Below are 18563 nucleotides of genomic sequence, written 5' to 3' on the forward strand. Positions count from 1 at the left end.
AATAACAGTGTGAAGAGAAAGGGATGTCAGTAAAGAGGTAAAGAAAGATGGAAGGAGGAGGGAGAAAAATGTAAGGGATTAAGGGAAGAAAGAAGAGGAAGGATGGAGGGAACAACGGGTAAGAGAAAGAGAAAATGAGGAACGAAAAGAGGAAGTAAAGTACAAACAAGAGAGCGCAAAAAAGAGGTAGAAAGATAAATTGAGGAAGAAGGATGAGAAGAAAGGATAAAGAGAGAGAGGGAGAAAGAAGGGAGGAAAGAAAGAACTGTTTTAGGAATGAGGAGAAAACAGAGGAAAAGGAAGAACATAAAAGAGAGAAGGAAGGAAAGGAGGAGGAAGATGGAGGGACAGTTAGAGCACATGGAGAGAAGGAAGAAGGAGGGAAGAAAAGAAGGAGGGGAGGGAAAGAGGAGGGAGGGATGGACAGATGGAGGAGTAGGACCCCAGAGACGTGTCATTCATCACACCACCATGCAGTCTGCACTCGTTCACCCTCTCTCTCTCTCTTTCTCTGCAGATCTTCTTCTTCTCTCCTTCTTTACTAGAAAGACATATTTACTTCCTTTCCATCTACCACTCATTCATTCATTCATTTTCTTTTTCATCCCTCCATCCCTCTGTTACACTTCCAGTTTTTAAATTTGTCTCCTCCTTGCTCCATTTCTCATCTCTCCGTCCCTCAGCATCTCTCCCTCTCTTTTTCTCGCTGGCACTCGTTTTTAGGTTTCATCATCTCCTCTGGCGACATCCCTCCTTTTTCCTCTCTCCATTTTTCTCTCTCACTTTTTTGCTCCCTCCATTTTCACTTTCTGTTTCTGCAAAAAGGAAAAATATCTCCTCCTTTCTTTTTAATCTGTATAATCTTTCATATAATGTACGATGAAGGGATGAGAATGAGGGATGGAAAAGAGAGAGATGGACAGTAGCCAGGAAGAAGAGAGATGGGGGGGGTGGCAAGATAGGATGCATGAGAAAGGAGGGAAAGAGGGATGCAAGAGGATGGAAGGTCACATCGAGAGGAAATGAGGATGGGAGAGGAGGAGAGGAGATAAGAGAAGATGAAACCCGGCGTCAGGAGAGGAGACAACAAAGAAGGAGGCAAGGAGAGAAAAGTGGAAGAAAGGAAATTATGGAACGAGACCAATGACGGGTGAGAGAAGAAGACTCCTCTCTTCTTCTGTTCTCTTCCATCCTCTTTTCTTCTACTTCTCTTCCCTCTCTTCTTTGAGTTTAACAAACTGATCACCTGACCCCACAGTGATCTTCACTATAATACATACTATATTTTCTCAAACTTCTAAAACCTCTACTGAAATTGATGTAAGGGTGTAATTATAATTATTGTCAAATGTAAAGTCCAAAACACAATTAATGAAAATAAATTAAGTTTTGTTTCTCATTATCTGACATGTACGAGGTCTGAGAGTCGAAGCTGAGGGCAGAGAGCGCCCACAGAGCGTTCCCTGCTGCGGGAGAACGAGTGGAAGCGGAAGACGAGGAAGAAAGACTTGAGAGTGAGAAAGCAGAGGAAGAATAAACGGAAGAAGAGGACGTCTCTGTTACCGGTGTGTGACAGCAGGTTGGGGGACAGAAGGCCGGGGAGGCCCGGGTGCAGCAGCCTGGGGCTTTCCTGGATCCCTGCACCAGCACAACGCTTCGGAGGGCGGCCCGGACGAGAGCTGCAGGGGGAGAGAGAGAGAGGGAGGGAGAGAGGGGGGGGTGAGTTACTGTGACACAGAAACATCGATATCATGGCTGTTATCAGCAGCGTGTGTGTGTGTGTGTGTGTCTGTCAATCACAACCATAAACAAACGACTGACGACACTGTGAGTGACAGACGCTCCGATCAGACTCAGTTCAGCTACAGTTGAAAAAGCTCACTCTGCTCTGATTGGCCGGCTGGTCCACGCTTGTTGTGATTGGTCTACCACCTCCAGTGCAGATAGGAAACGTCGGCCTCCGCTCTCACTTCATCTGGGACGTTTTTTTATACCGTTTTCTTGTTTCCTCTAAAGTCGTACGTAAAGTTATTGAACACAATATGCTAATATTTACTATTATGGTCAAAGCTAGAGACTGAAGCTTCAAGTGTATTTTTTATTAAGCACATATTTAATCTCCTGTCACCTCTGAGATTTATTCCACAAGAAAAAGAACGACCTTGAGTGCTCAACGCATCGTTTACGCTTAAATAACGTCCTGAGACAAGCTGCGTATTATTTGAACGTGAATTTTAATGATTAATAAAGACACATTCCACCAGAATGTTATTCCTGGCAGAGTGAAGAGGGTGAACAGCAGCTTTTAGAATAATATTTATAATTTCCTAAAAGAAAGTTTCCAAGAAATGATTAAAGTGAAAATATCAGAACATTCAGGGGAAAAATAGTGAAGACAAATAATAAATCCAATAATTTTCAATCAGGAAATGAAAACAATTCTTTTTTTCTTTTCTTTTTTTGAGAATCTGTTTAAAATATAAAATGAGGAACAAACGAGGTTTGACCGCAGCTGAACACTGATGTAAAACAGCTTCGCTCACAAACAGGACGAGCACGAGAAAACATGTTGTACACGTGCAAGCCAGTCAAACACACACACACACACACACACACACACACACACACACCTCCTCGTTCATGTCGCACACATGCACACATGTATTATGCATGTGCACGTAGGCATAAATAAACACACTCAATCCCGAGAATACAGTAACCGCACATGTGCAACAAAACATAAAGGAAGAGCGCACACACACACACACACACACACACACACACACACACACACACACACACACACACACACACACACACACACACACACACACACACACACACACACACACACACACACACACACACACACACACACACACACACACACAGGAGGTGTGCATGCAGGCCAACTCTCTGCAGGGTGGCTCGGTAACAGATGGCCGTCCAAAGTCATTTACACCTAGAGAGAGAGGGGGGGGGGGGGGGGGGGGACTTCACCACAGTGTCACCACGTCAGAGGAGAACAGAACAGAAGATTGATAAAACATTTTTTTGGTGCAGATCCAGGTTTTTTTTTTGGTTAACACTTTTTTTTTTATTGTGAAAAGGAAATTTGGCAATATTTTGACTGTTTTTTCAGAAAATATTGTTTCGATTTTACTGTGACAAACAGATTCGTGACGTAGAGTTCGATGAGTTTGTAAAATTTAACTCACCACTTCCTTTTCTCTTGTTTTCTATTATAGGACATTTATTTTAATGAGCCGAGCTAGCTACATTTAAAATTTGAATTTAAAATTGAAGGCATAAAGTTGATGGTTGCTTGGTGTTAAGATCTGAGTGAAATTTACATTTAAAAAATAGTATTTTGATGCTATTTGTCCAAACTGCAAATGTTCAGTTCTAGAATGAAATGTTCAACAGGTAAAGCAACAGTAACTTAGTGGGCGGGGCCTTAAGAAGGGCCTGTTACTAACTAATAATAATATCCAATATTCAGCTTTTCCCTTTTCAGTTCTTTCATATGTGAAGAAGAAGAAGGGTTTTTTCTGGAATACCTCAGTGACGTGGTATCGTGTGTCTGTAATCAAGTTATCAAATGTATCTGATTATGTTTATCTAATTATAATCCAAAACAAAATCCAAATTTATGCATCAGATAGGAAAGAGTCCAAACTACTGATTTTAGCAGTTATTTAAAATCATTCAAATGCTCTAACAAGCACTAGATTTGTTATCATTTATTTGTAAATAATAATTATCGGCAATATTGTGGTTTAAGTTTCCTCCAAAGTATTGATGGATAGAATAGAAGAGAATAGATTTGGTCTTTTCAGGATCTTGTGTGTCAGATCCCACTGGGAGGGACAGAGGGAGGACGAACGTGTGTTAAAAAAAATAGATGTGGAGGAAAAGCGTCTGAAGATGTTTCTGGGTGTGATTCTGTACGTGAGAAAAACACACACACACACACACACACACACACAGACAGACAGACACACACAGACATTGAGTGAGAGAGAGAGAGAGGGCGAACGAGAGAGGCAGAGGAGCATGAAGAAATTAAAACATGAACTTTCACTTTTCCTCTGAACTCTGCTTCACCTCTCCCTCTCTTTCTCCCTCCATCACACACACACACGCACCATTACAATAAACACACTGTCCTCTCTCTTTTCTTTATACACACACAGACACACACACACACACAGGTGTTTGCATTCAAACCTTAAAGCCTTTCCATCAACAAGCCTCCGCTACTTTCATCCCCCACATACACACAATGGATACAAGTTACAGTACCAGGTGTGCGTGTGTGTGTTTGTTCATCTGCATCCACCCGTACATAAACAACACAAATGTGTGAGTGTGTGTCCACGTGAATCCATGCCATGTGCGTTGGTGTGTGTGTAAAGGACACATGATATCACCTTCTCATTAGCCTTACAGTTCTTTGTTCAGAGTAATGACTGCAGTGTGTTTGAGAGTGTGTGTGTGAGTGTGTGTGTGTGTGTGTGTGTGTGTGTGTGTGTGTGTCCCGTAGGTTTGCCATATGTTGGGCATTAATCCTCGTCAACGGTCCACTCTCTCTTTACTGCACCGAGCACAGGAACAAAGAGCAGGTCACACACACATATATGTCATACACACACACAGACACACACACACACACACACACACACACACACAATGACCTACATTCATTTGTTAACCCTTCACCTTGACTACATTCAGACCCTTAAATAGAAACAAATCCATTCATCGTCCTCCGGCTCATTTCTTCACCTGAACACTTCACTTCTACGTGAATCACTGTAGAAGAGGCAAAGCGTTGACCTTTGACCCTCTGGCCTTTTGATTGTTGTTCCAGTGGCCGACACTTCTCACACAAGCACATTAACAGGAGACACTACTGCGAGAGCTACACAACTCACTTCTGCTGTGACTTTGTTCCCCGTTGTGTGGCGTTTGCATTTGTGTTGCAGCTTCTACATTCGTATTTTTAATTAATATGCTTGTGTGCGACGTCTCGGCCACCGTAGGTTCTAGTGCTGTCACTTTTTCCCGCCAAAAAATAAAGTTTGGACGAATTTAACACGACACGCAACTGGTTCAAATGTAAACGAACATCTGAGGAGCAGGTTTATTGTCGTTAAAAAGTTAAATCTTTCGGTTTCTTGTCGCAAAAACGTTCTTAGATGCCAAAACAGAGTGAGCCAGCTAGCCAATCAGAGCAGACCGGGTTTTATCAGGGAGGGAGGGGGAGTCTTAAAGAGACAGGAGTGTTTGAGACAGAGGCTGATAAGAGGAGCTGCAGCGATGGACAGCATGGTGTGTGTTGTCTGATTGAAGGCCCGAGGAGTGAACACGGTGTAGATATAGAATCAGTAGATTTCCCTTCAGGATGTGTCACTGAGGAAAACAGCGTGTTGATGTTTGTTTACTGTAATCATAATGATGTCTCCCGATTAAAGAGGAAATTATTTATCGTTGTTAATTAAAATGAGACTCGGCGGCTTTGAGATGTTTGCTGATGAAGCGCTTTTTCCTTTTTGATGACCTTCTAATTGGGTAGGAACAAAAAATGTAAATGAAAGAGGCTGCGAGCAGAAAACATGATGCTGACATTTCACACACACACACACACACACAGACACACACTCCGATCTGATGAGCCACCTTGAAGTAAGTCTTCCCACTTTGACACTCGCCTGTCGTCCCAAATGGCCGTTTCTATGGCGACAGAGCCTTGATCAATACTCCGTCATTGGCGCTGATGGCCGGTCAGGGTCGGTCACACACACACACACACACAGACACACAGACACACACACACACACACACACACAAACAGACACACAAACAGGCATGGCGGTGAATAAGCACGGACTTGCTCACACATTTGACAGATTGATTTAGCTCAGAACGTGTACCGGTGACACACACCCATACATACACACATACATACACACACACACACACACACACACACACACAAACACACAGACACACAGTAGTTTATCAAGGCCCGATGCGGTCAATACGTGGAGTAGAGCGAGGGGTCAACCCTCTTTGGGTAAAATCTTTCATCTTCCTCTCCCTCTTGTCTTCTATCTCTCCATCAATCCGCTGATCCATCTCTCCTCAGTGTTTCTTCTTCTTCTTCTTCTTCTTCTTCTTCTTCCCTCCTCTGTCTTTTAATGTTTCACCTCAATCATCTGGATATTGATAATTCGTTTTCAATTCATTTGGTTCCTTTTCCTTTTTTTACCCGAAAAGAGTGTGTAAGCATTGACTTTTACGTTTCTTTACTTCTATACATTATAGGTGATTTACTTCTTTAACCCTCAGTTTATTTACTTCTATAGTTATGCATATTTTGTATACTTGTATGTGTTGTTGGGATATATATATTCAATTTGCACTTTAAGATGTATGATTAATGTGTTTAAGATCTTTGGTTTGTCTTGTTTTTGTATATGATTTCATTTTATTACTTTATAATGTGATGAGTGACAGATTAAAGGTTCATCAGAAGTCTCTGATCGTCACTCTAGACAGTTATGTCGCGGTTTTAGCTATTCTATATTTTACTGCATTGATGTAAACATAAAGCTAATAAAATACTAATAAAAACTAATTTGAATGATAACTAATTTTAAAAAGGCCGTCTCTTTCTCTACGTGTCTCCTTCGCCTTTGAATATATTTATTTAATTCTCCTCGTTTCCACTTGAGTCACTTTTAATATTTTCAAAAACATACCCCTCCATTTTCTGCTCCAGCGCCACTTGTCTTTTTTATCTATTGCTCCATTAATCTGCCCATCCCTCCATCTCTTTTGTCTCCCTCCTCCTCTCCCCCTCTCCTCCTCCGTCCTCCCCCAACCTGAGGTCAAATGATGATGTAAAAAAAAGAAGAAGAAAAAAATCACCCTATCGATTACTCGCTCTTTCTTTCATCTTTTCGTTTCTCTTTCCTTCTCTCTCTCTCTCTCTCTGGCGGAGGAGAGGTCGAGGACTTCTTCACCTCCACCTCACTCTGTCTGTTTTCTGTCTCCTCTCATCTGTCGGCCGTCATAAATCGTGTCAGAGTCGTACATCCTCTCTCGATGTGTGTGTGTGTGTGTGTGTTTGTGTGTGTGTGTGTCTTTACTCTTTGTTTGTAGCAGAACAATCTATTCTTTTTAAAGAGACACCAGAGAAATGGGATATATGTCTGTCCACACACACACATACACACACAAACACACACAGACACACACACAGCGTCATAATCATGGACACTCATGGATTCACAGAGCGAACGGGAGAAGAGAAAGAGAGTGAGACAGATAGATAGATAGCAAGGAAAGAGAGAGAGAGAGAGAGATTGATGTTTACTCCTCTGGGCTTCCGTCTCTTTGATTGGACAGATGAATGACTTCATTGTGTGTGTCTGTGTGTGTGTGTGTGTTTGTGTGTGCTCATCTCTCCCTCTTTTTTCTGTCTCTCTGTATATCAGAGGACGGAGAGAAGACGAGGAAGTAAAGAAAGGAGAGAGAGAGAGACAGATGTAGAGAGAGCTTTGCCAATAATAAGTATTGATTGATAAGAGAAGTAGAGCGAGAATAATAAGGGAGGAAAAAAAAAATCACCTTAAAACACAGAACGGAGGGAAACAGGAAAAACTCCATTGATTAACTGACGGCACTTCTCTCCTCCGTCCATCCCTTGCTTTCTCTCCTCCCTCCATTTAGCTGTTGCCTCTCTTCTTCTCTCGCTCGCCGAGTGAAGTTACTGTTCATCTTTCTACGCCCTGACTTCCATCTATCTATCACTCACCTATCCATCCCTTTATCCATCCATCCGGTTATCTCTTTATTCTCCCACCCATCCCTTCTTTCATACATCCATCAACTGTATGAATCTATCCGCGTATTCCTCATCCATCCTTCCATCCATCTTCATATCCATGAATCTATTTATCTTTCTACATTCTATCTATCCCTCTCTTTATATCTCTCTCTTTCTTTCTTTCCTTCTTTCTTTCAGCTCCTCTCTCTCTCTCCAGAGGAACAGGTGTGCACTGGGACAAGAGACAAAAACACTCCTGCATTTTTAACCAGCACCTATTAAATATTAAACACCACACACACACACACACACTCACAGCGACACACAATCGCTGACGAGACAAGTTATACAGGTCGATGGACTAACGTGTGTCTGCCTGTCTGCGTGAGTGTGTGTGTGTGTGCGTGTGTGTGTGTGTGTGTGTGTGTGTGTGTGTGTGTGTGTGTGTGTGATGGCTTTAAGATTCATTACCTTACTTCCTAGGCATGTGGGCACACACACACACACACACACACACACACACACACACACACACAGGGGCAAGGATAATTCATACAAGCATACAAGGTTCTCTCACATGTTACCATTTAAGAGGTAAAACTATAACAGACTCCATGTTTTCTCTCCCTCTCTCTCTCTCTCTCTCTCTCTCGGTCAGTCTCCCTCCTCCTCTCCCTCCCTCCATCTCTCCCTCTGTCTCTTTGAAGTGCTCCATAACAAACTATAACAACAGGAAGTTTTCAATGCGCCACATTGAGAAGGAATGTCCCATATGGTATGAGAGCGGGGGAGGGATGGGGGAGGGAGCGAACCACGGAGAAAGGGAGGATTAGATAGGTGGATAGACGGATGGATAGATAGATAGATAGATACAAAGATAGATAGATTGATAGATAGATAAAAAGATAGATAGATAGGTAGATAGATAGGTAGAGGCTGATGATGCTTTCTTCTGGCTCCGCCCCCTATATGTGAACACAATTTTTAGCCAAAATACAAACAGGAAAAATTGCTTATAAGGAATGTCTAGGCCCGTTGTCATACAAATGTAGTGTAACTGACTTCGTAGCTTCTATTGTCACAAGATTCGAAAATCAAACGCTAGCTCACCAACTGTAGGATGGAATATCGTGAAACTGTCGGAAAGTCGCGACAAGTTCAGGATCATTTTTGCTCAACGTTAGATTTACGCAAACGTAAACAGGACAAAGTTGAAGTTGAAATGTTGGACACTTCTCATTTTCAAACCTGTGAAAATGGCGTCGGAGAAAAGAGCAAATGTTGCGATCGTTTTTTCCGACAACGCACGGCGGCCATGTTTGATTTGAGTTCTTTGTGTGTCACGTCTCAGATTTTTGGTCTTTTACTCTGGAGGAAAATGTGACGAGGAGCGAAATGGCAGCGAAGGAGGGATGAAGGTAATGAGGAGGGACGTGAGACACAAGAGCGAGGGAGGGACGGGTAGGGGGGGAAGAGAGGAGAGGAGGAGAGGAGTGTGGGAGGCGAGAAAAACAGAGAGGAAGGAGAAAGGGAGAGTAGTTAAGAGAAAGAAAAGACTTGGCCCTAACCTTCATCCGATCAATTTCACCGCCCTCTTCTCCACCCGCCCCCCCCGCCATCCCTCCATCTTTTCTCAACTGTAGTTAATTTTCTGCACCTCCGACTCCTCATCCCTCAGCTCCGTCCATCCCCCTCTCTCTCTTCCTTCTTTTACCTGTCCTTACCTCCCTCCCACTTTCTATCAATCTCTTTCTCCCCCTCTCCATCTCTCTCTCTCTCTCTCTCGCTCTCTGCAGTTAAGTCAGTGTAATGTAAATGATGTGCCATCGATCGCCCCTGACAGTGCAAGGACGCTCACCTCTTCTCCTCCTCCTCTTCTTCTTCATCGTCCTGTCATCTCTCTCTCTCGCTCTCTTCACACCCCCCATCTCTCTCTTCACACCCCCCTCACTCTCTCATTCTCTCACTCCTCGGCCGCTCTTCCCTCCATCTAACATCTTTTTCTCTCTCTCTCTCTCTTACTTTCTGCCCATGTCTCTCTCCCTCGCTCGCCCGCTTCCTCCCACGCCTGTCATCTTTCATCTCTCCCTCTCCCTTCATTTTACTCTCTCTCTCCTTTACCGGCCATCATTTATGTCTCTCTCTTCCTCCTCCATTGTTCTTTCACAGCATCTGCTCTCTCTTTCTACCTCTACCATCTTTTATCTCCGTCTCTTTTCATTTCTCCTCTTGTCTTTCCGTCTCTTCCCCTCTGTTTGCCGTCTCAGGTCTCTGCCGTCCATCTTTCACCGGCTAGTCGCGTTTAAAGGATTCAAGCGAACACAAAACCTGAAACGTTAACTTACATCCAGGACGTTTTTATGACACGTACTTCCTGTCGTCATCACCTACGTGGGCTGCGTCAACCTGCACTTGACTCTGATTGGTTTGTAGCATCAGCACCTTCAGGTACTACAGTACTCCACAGTACTACAGTACTCCACACTAGTTCAAAAGCACCAAAGGGCCGTCCTCATGGTTCAAACATTATATCGCACCTGATGTTTACGTTCAGACTAAACTGAAAGTCTGAAGGTCTGAACCAAACAAGCTGAGAAAGTGACCTAGTTGTGGACGAGCTAAATGGCCCATTTAGGATTAATTAATTAAAAGTAACTCTAAAAACCCAAGTAGCCGAATATGAGTCAATTTCAAAAATGTATTTATTATTTATCTCTTATTTTGTTCGACTGACATTTAAAAAAGCATAAATAAATATTTTCAGTGAGTGTCGGAGAAAAACGTCACATCTGAGAAACTGAGACCAGTGAGTATTTGACATCTCTACTTTCATTGTTTGATTATTTTTTTTATAATTATATAATAAATTTTCTGTTGAATGACAAATCAATCAATCAACTAATCAATCAATATTTGTTGTTGTTATTAATAAACTGACATTTGCTTCTACTTCCTCTATAAGCTCGCCTCTTCCACTCGTTTTCATCCTCCTCCCGTTCTCCCACCTCATGGTTTCCTTCGTCCTCTGTCCCTCCTCTCTCTCTCCATCCTCTTGTCACCGCGTGTCCTCCTTAGTTCCTCCCTCCTTCCTCCCTTTCTCCTTCATCCTACTCCCTTGTTCCTCTCTTCGTATCCAAACAGAGGACACAGACAATCCAATAAACGCTCTCAACAGCTGGTGTGTGTGTGTGTGTGTGTGTGTGTGTGTGTGTGTGTGTGTGTGTGTGTGTGTGTGTGTGTGTGTGTGTGTGTGTGTGTGTGTGTGTGTGTGTGTGTGTGTGTGTGTGTGTGTGTGTGTGTGTGTGTGTGTGTGTGTGTGTGTGTGTGTGTGTGTCAGCAAAGTGTGGAGTCAGCAGAAAACGAGGATGACACCCTCAGTGCCGGACAGGAATGTCACAGAAAAAAAACAGAGGAGAAAAAAAGACATGAAGAAATAAAGAAAGAGAGAGAGAGAGAGGGTGCAAAGAGAGAGAAGGAAGACAGATGGGAGAGATCGAGTGAGGAAGGACATGAGGAGAGAGAGAGAGAGAGAGGGAGAGAGAGAGAGAGAGAGAGAGAGAGAGGAAAGAAGAAGAAGAAAACTCCGGGGACTTAGAATGACACATGCGGTATTACTCACCGTCCTCATACATCAAACACACACACACACACACACACACTCACTTCTTGTTGTGCAGAAACACAAGGACATGTAAAGACGATACAGCTCTGGCTCTTCATCCTGACATTAAAACCAACTTTGTTTTTCAACCTAAAAATATTAAACTTCAGAGGAAACGAAAGCGACCTCAGAAATATAAGAAAATATCGTTCGTTGCGGCTTTGACACCATCGTCCTAACCTCGGACGACATCTAGCATCTCACAATTACTCAGTTTAGGGCAATCACTATGTTACTGACGATTAAAAAAATCTCGGTCTAAGTCGGCATGTTCCCCTCCTGGCCACAGGGGGGCAGTAGCACACAGTTAGGGGTTTTTTTCGAAAGGAAGACGTCCGACTGTTTTTCTTCCAATTTTCAGCGTGAAACGTTTAGTGCGAACAAAAACCTGTTTGACACGTAAACTGGGTTTTTCAAATTCAGCCGCACATGGTATAAATCCAACCACACACGCACATCCACACACACACACACACACATACACACACACACACACAGACACACACATCGAGTGAGAAGCTAAGCCTGGATCCAACAATAAGTCCAGTTTTATGACTAGTGTATAACACCAACAGCTGAATCAATATTAGTTTACACTGGGTCACAGTGGACAGACACACACACACACGCACACACACACATACACACAGTGTTCTTTCCTTTCATAAACACACAATCTCCCAGAATATATTATTATTGCAGATTCACACACACACAGACACACACACAGATTAGCTTTTATTCTATTACACCCTCGTGGTAGGTCGACTTGGCCATGTAAGGCAACACACACACACAGACAGACGCACATAGTTAACAAAGTTAGCCATTACAGAAGTGATAACAGTAATGTAATAAAAACACACACACACACTGAGCAGGTTATTATAAAAAATGATAAACATTCAAAGAGTTGTAAAGTTTTACAGTGATGAACTAACATATCAACTTTATTAACGGCCGACTGTCGTCGTTCTCAGGACGCCGCTCCGATTTTAACGCTCCCATTTAAACCATTTTAATTCCCCCCCGTTTTCCCTCTTTTACAACAGCTGATACAGAGTCAGAAGCATTAAACTGCTTTATGGTGACAAAGTGACTTTAAGTGCAGAGTTTCAGAGTTGGACGTCTTTCAGCAGCGGGGACGCCGGAGGAGGGAGGGGGACGGGGGGGGGGAAATCAATAGTTTCTATTCATAATCACAGGAAGATGACGGCTTATCTGCAGAACTGAAACAGGCGGAGCTATTTAGAGGATCTGCTGTGCTGGGAAAAAAGTTCAGGGTTTAATTTTAAAGGTTTAAACTCATTTAAAGGTCGAACTATCTGAAACTATTGTTAAAACGAGGTCTGTGACTTTGTTTGAGGATGTTTACGTCCAACACGAGATGAGTGAGACAGAGGATAAACAACTGTACGTTAAAACAGACCTAGACTCCCGGGAGTGGAAAGTGAAGCCGATGTGGGAGTGCCTGAAACCCTGTATTCTCTGTAATGACCAGCAGAGGGCGACTCCAAAATCAAATTCTCAATACCGCCGCCCCACTTCTGAGCAGACTGACTCCAAATGACGTCAAAATGGCAGCACCTGTATCCAAGATATCATCCATCTTTCATTCCATTGTGTGTTATTTGATTTAAATAATTTCTATTCATGTTTAATTTGAATTATCTGGTTACATTTCTTGATCGTTAATAAGAAACACTGTGAATCCCTTCTACGGTGGCCTGTAGGCGACACAGCCAGAGAGAGGGAGAAGTCATCTGGTTAATTAGAGAGAAGAAGTGTCCAGTGAGGAGGTGATATATCACCGCTCTAACTACTGGAACAATAAAACTGCTTTGTCATTTGATTTGGTTTGTTCTTGGCACGAGGACAGGAGCTTTTCATGCGTCGGACTGTTGGTTAAATATTCATCCGGTGTTGTTGTTGGTGAGGGGCCGGGGCAGGGAGGTGTTGGGGGGGGTGGAGCTTGGCTTCAAAAATGAAAGTAACGCCACAAAACAGCAGCTGGTGAAGCAATTATTGATCGGCGCTTATTGATCGGCGTCCTGCAGCCGGGATATCACGGCCCCACTGATCAATCGCTTCATTTAAAGAAGAATTTATGACTCTACTTTCTCCGCGGGGCAAATACATGGTTTTAATAGAACGTGGACGTGGACGTGTCGGAGGAGTTAATAAGGCCGTCAGTCGTGTTTGATTACAAGCTGTGGTTTTACGAGGCTGTTAACTCTGTTATCAGTCAATGGGACGAAGGAGGAGACGGAGGTTTGACATATTACTGTTGTTGTTGGGTCACGTTGCCATTTCAAAGTACAGCGTCCACTCTGTTTGTGTCCGTCCGTCTTCATCTGTCGTTAAATCACCGTCTGAGCTTCTTCTCGTTTGACGTCATTTCGTTACGACACATTTTTTAACAAAAATCCAACGTCTGATAACGTGAGCGCCCCCTTCAGGTAAATCAATACTACCGAATAAACAGGAAGCGTAACGTTGTCATGGAGTCAATTGCTAAACTGCGTTATTTATTTAGTTTAGTCTATTTTAGTTTATATTTTGGCAAAATATGGAAAAGCTGAATTAGCTGTTTGTCGCTTGTGTTTGAATTTAAACTATAAAATACAAACAACTGTCACTTATTAAAACTAAGAAACTTAGTTGAGTTTCTAAAACAACTAAATATAAAGGACTTATATATATATATATATATATAAATATATATAAAACCCCCAAAACAGTCATATGCTAATATACATATATATAAGTCCATATCTATATACACCGATATATGTGATGGGGATTTTTGTCTCTTTTTCTAAGATTAAAATAAAGACTTATTTCCAGGGGAGGTTGCAAGAAATTATCAGGAAATCATCATGAACATTTAAAAATCTAATTTAATATAGTATTACCGAGTAAAGCACTGGCTCTGAAGAAGGATACAGTAAAATATAAAATTATAATTTCATTAATCAGGAGATAGGGGAAGGATAATCTGACTAATGTAAAAAAGCATCGGAACGTTTCCACCTGTGTGAGAAAAGCCCGTTTTCCTGTTGTCGACTGTTAAAGTCATAACGAGAAGATGAACAGATCCTCTCCACAAAGACCTGGAGTCAAACGTGAGTCAAAGAGAAGCTGCTCGTTCTCCGGCTCCACTCACACCGAATAAATTAATTCACACTGACGCAACGCTTCATTTTCAGGGGCCACCCAAGAACATTATGCTCCAAAACACAATCTATTTAATACAAAATGACACCGTTCCTGCCATCAGGGGATTTCAGCAGGTCTCCGAACCACCAGCGTTGTCATTTTGAATTAAAGGACACAAGGTGAGCCGGAGCACGGGGGTGAGAGGAAATGAAAATGTGAGCGCGGTGTGTGTCGACTATTACTCTGTCGGTTATGAGCTTAACAGTTTCTCTGTTCTCAGACGTCAAGTGTGATGGTGGTGATACGAGTTTTTAACTGAACACGACCTCGGCGAATAAAACACAAATATTCCACAAGTTAGTAAAACAACGACGATGATTGATTGTATTTGTGTTTTTCCAGTTTCACGTACGTCACATGTTAGAAACCTCGTTAATGCGTCCACTCTGTGCAGGTCTGTCGTGAAAAAAGCTAATTTATAGAACTTTTCAAAAGCTAAGTTTACAATTTTTCAAAGAACAAGTTTAAAAACGCTGTGAACACAAAGAAAAAACACAACAGCACAAGAAGCGGCAGAGATTCGGCTCTGACGGCGTCATTTGCTGCACAAAACAGGAAAATGATCAGTCGCCACATGTGATTAACAGAAGGTTAACGCTGACTCCATTAAAAGCCCAGATCTGAGGCTGACTCAGCAGAATCCAGGGACTCCTCCACAACGACGGCTCCTAACGAGGCAGTTTATTAAAAAACAACGTTGGGTTTGTGAGGCTCGAGTCTGTGAAACGTAACCAGGCCATTCTTTATTATTTTTTTAACGGGCCGTCTGCTTCCAGGAAAGGGAATGACTGTCGGTGGCACTGAGAGATGATGTGTCACTGATATTTCCTGGAAACACCGGTGAACTCAGCCGCTCGTGTTCAGTCGAGGGGCCGAGACACAAACCAACATGGACGAGCTAATTCATGTGCAGATCAGAAAAGACGGACGGATCGAAAGATGAAGAGACACGAGACAAATGAAAGACAAGGAGAAAGAAAAACATGAATTCTTTGTCTTTTAACACAGGGGGAATAACAAGCTCATGATTGTGGCTCAGCAGTGTAACTAAGTCCTTTACATACGGGCAAGTAACTCAAGTACTTTTCTATCCATGTCCCATCTGCTAACATGGAGGAGGCTCAGTCTATGACCACCAGGGGGCAACACTTTCATATATTCTCTATATTCAAAATTTTGCTTTAAGTATTAAAATCCTCACATACTAATATTTGACTTTTACTCACAGTAATAGATTACTTTCACTCTTGTATTACGTCTTTTATTCAAGTTAAACATCTGAATTCTTCTTCTTCCTCTTCTTCCTCTGCAGAGTCTATGGAACTAAAAAGAAAATATGTCAAACTGGCACCGAGACGAATGAAATGATGTCAGTGTTTTAATAACGTCAACAAAGGGACAAGTCACTGACACTGAGGCCTGAAGCCGTAATGAAGAAGATGATGATGATGATTATGATGATGTATTTCTATGATTTCACCACAGGGAAGCTGCAGGTTTGATTGGCTCTGATCGGCGTGACTCAACCTTCCAGGAAAGGAGACGAGGGCTTTGGACAAACAGTGAATCACATCAGTCACTGAGAATAACTGGGTTCACTCGCTGTGTCAGATCGGACACATTCTGGTGTCTTTCAGATCCTGGATCAGCTGAGACCTTACAGACAAAACTCAGAGGATCAGAAACGAGATCAAGGCAATAATGATTTGATTAAGTCGTTAATTTTTTATTAAAGTCTATTTCTAGCATCAGTAGCTTGGCGGACGAGGTTATGTTTTCACCCCGTTCTGTTTGTTTGTGAACAGGATTACACGAAAAGTTCTTAAAGGATTTCCACGAAACTTTGATAAAAAGAACGAAACTCGGACAAAAGACGACTCGTTAAAGTTTGGAGCAGACGCAAAATTGTTTTTTCACTTTCATGAGACATTTATGTTTGTTTCTCAGAAAATAATACATAGACCTTCATTAAAAAAAAGTCAGACATATTAAGAGGACTGATATTTATGAGTGTTTGTAATTTGGTGCAGATCCAAATAAAAATCTGCATCTAGTGCTTTTAAACGTGGTTTTCACGAGGGGACTCTTGAGCCTAATTAATATTGTTTACCACCCAGTCTTACCTAGAACTCAAAAACACATGTGTACAGTTGCATTACATCGTCAGTAACATACATGAAAACATCATGTTGAAGTTCAAAGATGAAGAATCCTCTTTGACTCTTCATCGTTTCCTTTTAAAGAAGTTGCTTGTGACCTTGGTTTAAAATCATTTCCACTCATTTATTCTTATTATTTTTATTTAGAATCTATTTAGGAAAGAAAGTTATTGGTTGATGATTATTATGGCTGGAAATACAGTATGTGGTCTATAGGAGAGGGAGTGCAGAGGAATGTGGCAGTGGCTTTTGTAGGTCACCCCAAACAAAGCATAAGGGAGTGAACCACACACACCCCCACACACACACTCACACACACACACACACATACACACACACACACTCACACACTACAGGCTGGCAGAGCTTCTGAACCCCCACAACTAATCTACAACCATCCCGTAAGGAAACAACACACTAATGAAACACACTCTCACACAGGTGCACAGTCGCGCTCCTTCTCACTTTTACTTACACACACAAACACACACACACACTGAGGACGAGATCAAGAAGGAGTTCACATGAACAGGGAGGCCTGTGGTATTTGTTGGCCTCAAGTGGGTCACACACTCATATACACACACACACACACACTCACACACACTCACACACACTCACACACACTCACACACTCACACACACGACAAATAATCATGCAGCTTTCATCAAGGCAGGAAATGCTCCATGTGTTAGAGTTAAGTAGTTCACACAGACACAGACACACAACCAGACACAGACACACACATCACAGACACACACACACACTCCTGTTATTTTGACATACCGAAACATTAGCAAGAAAAACAAGCCTCCGAGCTCCAAGAACTACAAACATGGTGGAGATTTTACAAATCCTGAAAGAATCCAAACAACAACAATGGAAAGATTTGTCTCTCACACAAACGAGAGATAGAGCATGAAGAAAGAAGGGATGAGGAGAGGTAGTGAGGGAAGAGAGGAAAGGAAGAAAGAGGACAACTCAGGGGAAATAGTTAGGAAGCAAGAAGGTTGGAATAAGAAAAGGAAAGATGGAAGGAAGGCAAAATAAAAATAATCAAAAAGGAAGGAGAGAGCAGAGGATGATGGGAAGTAAAGAGAGAGAAAAAGTGAAAACAGAGGTGGGGGGGAGACAAGGGTGAATGAAATGATCTTGCAGAGAAGAAGAAAAGAAGAAGACAGAGATGTTTGACAGGCAAGAGAAATGGAGTGAGGGAGGAGAGAAAGAGGAGCAGTGGGAGGGAGTGATTAATGAACCAGGGAGGAGGAGAAAGAGAAGGAGAGATAGATATTGTGTCTGTCCCTCTATTGTGGAGAACCAGGAGGAGAGAGAGAGAGAGAGAGAGAGAGTGAAAGAAAAAAATAATGAAAGAAAGAAAGAAATAAAGAAAGAAAGAAAGTACATGAGGAAAAAGTGAAAGGTAGAACAAGAGAAAAATAATTAAAGCATAAACAAACGAGAAATAAATTAGAGAAATAAATAAAAAAAATAGAAAGAAGATGAGAAGGAAAGAAAGAAAGAAAGAAAGAAAGAAAGAAAGAAGGAAAGAAATTCCTTGCACTCAGACTCAGTCGCAGTCATAAATCTCTTCTTCCTCTCGCTGAGGTCAAAGGTCACAGTGGAGATAACATCACTGTCGTCTGTGTTCGATAAAGCTTCGGCTGATTTGTCCTAAAAAAGAAAATG

General features: G+C 42.2%; 1 protein-coding gene across 4 annotated transcripts in view; it reads right to left on the bottom strand.

Moving 5' to 3' along the window:
- Nucleotides 1-18563, bottom strand: part of dachb (dachshund b) — a 56522-nt gene that overhangs the window by 20803 nt on the left and 17156 nt on the right. For all 4 annotated transcript variants that reach the window (XM_062383547.1, XM_062383549.1, XM_062383545.1 and 1 more), the window contains exon 2: nucleotides 1564-1679. In XM_062383547.1, the coding sequence (XP_062239531.1) occupies nucleotides 1564-1679 (116 nt within the window). The remainder of the gene's footprint in view (nucleotides 1-1563; nucleotides 1680-18563) is intronic.

The sequence above is a fragment of the Platichthys flesus genome, chromosome 24, assembly GCF_949316205.1.
Source record: "Platichthys flesus chromosome 24, fPlaFle2.1, whole genome shotgun sequence".
Lineage (NCBI taxonomy): Eukaryota > Metazoa > Chordata > Actinopteri > Pleuronectiformes > Pleuronectidae > Platichthys > Platichthys flesus.